We start from the raw sequence: 7014 nt of genomic DNA on the forward strand, positions 1-7014 counted from the left end.
CATAATCATATACCCTGCACGTTGTTATAGAAAACGTAGCTAAAGTGCAGAAAAAGTTCCAGTAATGTTTGAGAAATACAACCAATAGGTTTGTTATACAGGTATATATAGGTATGATAATTTATAGGTACAATGTATGATCTACATGCACATTATAAGACAAATATATACATTAATATTTATAAAAAACCATAATAAAAACCTAATATACCCAATCCTAGTCAGTCCTATCGTGGACGAAGACAGTGAATATTCAGTGATGATTTATCATAAAACAGACTTGTGAGAGACTAGGCCAACTTTTTTTTTTCATTCAGACATAGCCTTTGGAAGTATATTCAAGTAATGATTTTATGCTTGTTAGGCATTTCACCTGAAATATAATAACTGCCTGAAAATCAGATATCTTACTTGACGTAGATGATAAATACATGTTTTAATTCATTAGATATTGATATCTCATTATAATAAGATATGAAACAAATATAAATATTGGTATTACATAATGTTAAAATCAAAGATATACATAATCATCAATGGTGATTGAGATACATTTCGTGAAAACTACGCGGTCAATGCTTCGAGTTCGGTAGGTGACACCTCCTCTGTCTTACTAGGAACTGTTTCTGTTCTTCTCCTATCCATACATCGGACGCGGAGGGCGTACAATCCTTTCAAAATGGCTTGAGCCAGTAGTACTGCAAAAGTCACTCCCACCACGGTTGCAGCCGCGATGCCGGGCTGGCTTTGGAAGTCGAGATTGGGAGAAATGAAGGTGTCCATCTCCCCAGCCGCCCAGTAACTGACAGCGAAGAGCAGGAATATAGTCATATACAGATACGAGTACCAGACGTGTACGAAGCGGACGACGATCAGGGTGAGGAAGATTTCGCTGAGGCAGACGACGGCGGGCAAGAGGCCTATGCTGACGTAGATGAAGATCGGTACCTTGGCATATACGAGATAGTACAGTACTCCCCAGTCTAAAGCGGTTACGAAGAGGGTAGGAGCGGCGGTGATGTTAAAGAGAAGCCACTGAATCTGATATCGAAATTTGTCTGAAAGTACAAAGAAAGATGATTAAGAGACAAAGAGAGAAACATTAACGGTGATCAAACACTAAGAAATGGCGCGAAGCATGGTTTAAACGAAAAAGAGTGATTTATAACCACATGTCATGCCTTTATCAGATTGGTTCGTATGGTAAGAGAGTTGGGTACAATATTGTCCTCGCCCAAAATATCCGTTATTTTAGTTGACGAAATACATATAAATTATACATTTCTGGTTCGTTATTCCGAAGTTTTTTGGGTGTTTTTTATTTTTATTTTTTTTGTGCTACATGTATTTTAATCCGAGTAAGAAATGAGGTTCACCATGCCAAATGACCGTTCATCCGAAAATGAAATAAGGTTCGTTATTCCGAAGGTTCGTTTATCCAAAAGTAAAACAAGGTTGGGAATTCAGGGGTTCGTATGCAAGCACCTTTTTTCAATTACTGGTTAAAGGGATAGTCTAGTTTTGGTTGAGACATAATTTCAGGTTTCTAACATTTTTTGGTGAGATAACGAGAAATATCTTATCAAATATGAAAGAGCATGTAATTCCATGAGGAATTCAACATTTTATTTGATGAAAATTGGGTTTGAAATGACTGAGATATCCAAAACAGAGCGATTCTAAATAAAGTGTGGGACCCACATTTTATTACGATCGCTTTGTTTTACTTTGTTTTTGGATGTTTCAGTTATTCCAAACCCGACTTCCATCAAATAAACTTTGAATTCCTTTTAAAATGGTATGCTCTGTACTATTTCGTAAGTGTTTTCTTGGTATCTCGCAGAAAGTTAAAAGCCCAATTCTCATCTCCACCAATACTGTACCATCCCTTTAATAAGGCCTTCGGAATAACAAACCTTATTTTATTTTCGGATAAACGAACCTCTGGAATAACAAACTTTCGCATCAGATAACGACACCAGTGTTTTGATTAACGAACGTCTATAGGTAGGAATAATGAGAATTTGTGCCTATCTCCGAATAACGTACTTTCGGAGTAACGAAACTCATCCACATTATCTATATCGTCGTCCCCGTTAAAAAAAAGAATTCCACTCCAAGATTTTATCAATTTCATAAGAAAGCAAAATGCCTGCAAAACAGTGCGAGAAAACGATCAAAATCGGATCAGGAATAAGGAATTGACAATATGAAATGTCAGGTTTTGTCGGAATGATTCTTGACCAGTCGTTATGAATATTCAAATCAGCAAGTTTACGAGGATATGCTCTCACAATTTCTTATTCATTTCATATACAGAAATAGCAAAAATCGTATACGTCAGCTGTATAACTATGAAAGTTGCCTTAAAAACCATCCAAATAAGACTGAACAAAAGTTTGTTCTTATTGTTAAAGGGTAATATGTTTTTACATAGCCAAAAAATTATATTTTTTTCCAAATTTCAATTATAACATGCATGCAATGTTGTCAGGGCATGACATCATCAACCCGCTCATTTGAATATTCCATAAGGACTGGTCAAGAAATGTTTACTGAAAAACTGTGACATTTCAAAATATTAATAAGGGATTTTCCTCTCTCCCTCTCTCTCTCTCTCTCTCTCTCTCTCTTTCTCTCCCTTCCTTTTGGGATTCATTCAATTTTGGGGGTGAATTTCCATTTTAATGATAAAGAGTATCGAACAAAATAAGCCATGCTCTCAGCATTAGCCACGATGTGACAGCGTTGCTCGATTTTTTTTATTATCATTACTAATTTTGTCAATAATGCTAAATGCGTCTTTTATTCTTATGAGCCTTACATGGGGTATATTCCTTTATATATCGGAAAAGGTGATGTTTTAAAGGGACTGCACAGTACTGGTTGAGGTGGGGATTCATGTTTTGAACATTCCTAAGTGAGATAATGAAAAGCCTCTTATGAAATATGAAAGAGCATGTAATTTTAAGAAGGATTCAACGTTTATTTGATGAAAATTGGTTTTCAAATGGCCGAGATATCCAAAAAAGTGCTAATAATAAAAGGCGACATGCCACAACTTTATTAGGATCTCTTTGTTTCACCTTGTTTTTGGATATCTCAGCCATTTCAAAACCGATTTTCAACGAATAAACTTTTGATACCCCCTTAGAACTGCATGCTCTTTGACATCTCATAGAGTGGTTTCTGAATATCTCGCAAAACGTTAAAAGCTAAATCCTCACCTCGACCAGAACCGTACACACCCTTTAAATCATGGCAATACTTTTCATTGACAACATGATGTTACATGGCAGATGTTTGAGTTTTGTGCTGACCTATTAAGTTCATTCACTTGTGATCTAGGGGTCAGTCACCAAGAGAGCTTCACAATTAAATTTATTAAAAGCAAGTCACCACAAAATAATGTACAACACATTGTCTTTGAGATAGCACTTCATCAAAGAGGTATTTACTGGATGGAATGATCAGATAAGCTTCCACCCTGCCAGGGATAGAAGTTGTTGTTTTTTTTTAAGAAACCATACGCAGGCATCAACAGTGGAATGCATCTGTAGGTGGTAGACCCTCTCGTTAGCTTTTGCGTTAGCTTTCTACTCTTTATGCCCTTGTTGACTTCCACTATCATGAATACCTTCAAATGCTGCATTTTTCCTGCTCTTCACGAAGTCCATCAGAGTATTAAAGAAGGCAAAGCAGAGGTAGCCTGTGGTTGCAGTATATGTCCAGACGGGAAAGTAAATGAGGAACTTCGGACCCTGCGTCTCTGCTTGGAGCGTGACGAAAGTAAGCCAAACCACGAAAAAGTAGGCGGCGAGTGCGAACCGATAGAGGGCGTACAACCACAAAGGTATCCGTGGCTGAAAGAGAGACAGAAAAAAAAAAAAGGGGGGGGGGTTATCGCATGTTTTGGAAGTTATCACAGTGTTTTAGATGAAATCTTTGAATCATTGTTGTTTTGAAGTGCTGGTTCAGAAAATTCCACACATTCTGGATAACAGAGCTTTGGAAGCTTTTGCACCAAGCTGTATTAGTATTCACAAACCACGTATGCAAATCAGCGGAGCGGAGCGTTTTCAAAAGTGGAGGGGGGGGGGCACTTTCAGGTTTCATCATGAGCTAACAAGCAAAAAAAAAAGAAAAAGAAAAAAAGAAAAAAGGCCTTCAACACCTTCTGATGCCACTTCCGGGTTTCTTCAGCTGACAAGCAAAAAAAAAATGTCTTCAGCGCAAAAACATAACCATGCCTCGCTCACACTTCAAGGTCTCTCATTTTTTCTTTCTAGTGCCACTTACGCCCCCCCCCCCCCCCTCCCCCGTTCCGCCGGCCATGAGCCGCGGTGATGATGTCATTGATTCACAACTGTAATTTACGTGCAATAAAATATTTTTGAAAATCATGATTTTAGTTCATAAAAAAAAATCACTACAAGCCCTTAACCTCTATAAAGTCTGGTCATTAGAACACACAAACACTCTCTCATTATCTCTCCCCCCCCCCCTCTCTCTCTCTCTCTCTAACTATCTATCTCCTTCTCTCACACACAGTCAGACATATACACATACAACACAGACATATGCATAATGATGACTAATAATAATGATAATAATAACAATAATGATAATGATAATAATAATAATCATAATAATAATGATAATAATAATAATAACAAGATATCAAGTGACATAGTCACGTACATTGCATCGTACAAAACTACATTTTCACACCCAAATTCTATGACTTTTCGCTGGGGCAGTTGTTTCACGTCAATACACGCACGCGTAAGGGTATAACTGAATATTATGGAACTTCATGATAAACCGCAAAAGTGCTTCATTATTCACACCACTATCTGATCAATGGTTGCAAACCCTTTATTCACAAATAGATTAGTATCAAATTTGAGACACTATGTTTTGCAATACAGAGAATACAATGGGAAATCATCTTTAATTACATGTATGTTCTAATGCAACGTCTAAACTAAAAAAAAAACTAAAAACAAAAACGAAAAAAAAATGTCAACTTTCGACCAGTGTTCGCACGATCTTGCCTTCATATTCATGGAATGGTACACAGCACTCGTGGTGATAATAAACTGACGAAGTGTTTACTTTTCAAGTAGAGTAATGTCACGAGGTATACACCACTCATACTCACGTGCTTTGAGGACACGTCCTTAAGTCGTTCGCAGCTAAGTTTGAAGTCCGCCCATTGTACGGAGTACCACTTTCTGCTCTCATCTTCACTATTCATGGTCGTCTGCACGGTTGGTGATGAGTCCTCCAATACTGGACAACCTTCCGATGTCATCATGGACAGCGATTCTACTGCACTATAGAGCACGAGTTGATGATGATCATGTTAATGTTTCTACCGCATTCACCTTGAAATATACATTTCTCTTGGTTATAGTGAAGCAAATTCTGACCGAAGATTTGTGAAGACCGAGCATCATACGCGCACGCATGGAACTGCTAACATGAGCAAATGAAACACGGACCCGCAGACCATGGCTAATGTAGCTCGAGGGAATCATCGTTCGAGAACATTGAACTGTCTCTCCTTATGAGAGCAAACATTGTATACATATGCAAACAGCCGGTATCTTTTTCATTCCACGTGATCTTCCGAAGTTCATTAAACGTTACCTGCTGTACGAATATCAATGCGATATTTCTTTTTAAGTTTTAATACAGCATTTTCAATTTTGTGTGGCGAATAGTGTTTCGACCAATATGATATGGCCCGACACATTTCTATAGGCCTAAATCAGTGTTTCTGGTGGCATTTCATGAAACGTTTTGTCAGATTTTTTTTCCTGGTAAACTGCTATAAGTTACCGATATCCTTGCATCTGACAAGCTGAGAGCAAATTTGTCGGACAAATTTGTCAGACAAAAGGCATTATGAAATCCCCCCCCCCCCGTGTGGATATACGGTAAGGGAAAGAATACTATATACATTATATATGTATATATAATATTACAACGTTACATATATATATATATATATATATATATATATATATATATATATAATTACATATACGTATATATATTATATTGAATAAAAAATTAGCAAAGAAATTATTAATTATGATTTCAATTTCAATACATATTATAACGGTACTTGCACTACTCGTACACACGTTCCTCATACACATTATACCTCATGAACTAACAATATTTTCGACATGTTAAGATGGACATTTGACGATTATCGTCAATTTTGTTTGTTTGTTGTTTCGAAAATGGTAAATGATATAAATTAAGACGGCATGATATAGATCTTCTCAATGCCTGTCTTGTACAGATTGCCTTAATACCTAACCCTACCTTCCTTATGCGGTTTTTTTTTTTCATTCGTATGATTAGAATATCTTTTTACGGAAATGATGATTCTGTAATTTTTTAGAACTTAAGATAACGTAAGGAAATTGTATATTTTCACACAGACTTTGTAGCCTCATTTTATAGACCAATATGATCATAGTAACGTCTTCAACATGCAAGCCGGCGAGAAACAATTTCGGAATCTTTTTCAAATCAGACCATGTATAAGAGAAATGACATGAAATTCTGCATGACTCTCAATTCAATTCAATTCAATTCAATTCAATTCAATTCAATTCAATCATAGTTTATTTCCAATCAACGAAAATCAAAAACATAGTACAATGTATACATGTCATTAAATGATATTGTTCAAACGCTTGCAAAAGATTCATGTAATATACGAGACAAATTATAGAACAACATATATGTACAATAATAAAGAGGAAAACTGTACAAATACTACGTGGTCGAGCGGAAAATAAATTCGATCATGGAAAATAGTGATCCACTAAAAAGCAAAGCTTGTCGGACGTGGATCGCTAGATAAATAATGAGTGAATGATATACTATTCTATAACAATATACATGTAGTTATTTTGAGATACACAGGTCGGGAAAAAAATATAGAATACCAATGCTATAGTGCCCGGACACTGTTCATTGAACCACGTG

The 7014-nt window shown here is 36.4% G+C and overlaps 1 protein-coding gene across 1 annotated transcript; it reads right to left on the reverse strand.

Moving 5' to 3' along the window:
- Positions 1-564: 564 nt before the first annotated feature.
- Positions 565-5418, reverse strand: LOC139731453 (uncharacterized). Its single transcript, XM_071642336.1, has 3 exons — positions 5165-5418; positions 3638-3863; positions 565-1058 (listed from the first exon to the last, which is right to left on the reverse strand). Exons 1-3 carry the CDS (start codon positions 5318-5320, stop codon positions 565-567), a joined length of 876 nt encoding a protein of 291 aa, XP_071498437.1. The 5' UTR covers positions 5321-5418.
- Positions 5419-7014: the final 1596 nt, after the last annotated feature.

The sequence above is a fragment of the Diadema antillarum genome, unplaced genomic scaffold (assembly GCF_040938485.1).
Source record: "Diadema antillarum isolate AM-2024a unplaced genomic scaffold, OU_Dant_1.0 seq00000373_RagTag, whole genome shotgun sequence".
Taxonomy (NCBI): Eukaryota; Metazoa; Echinodermata; class Echinoidea; order Diadematoida; family Diadematidae; genus Diadema; species Diadema antillarum.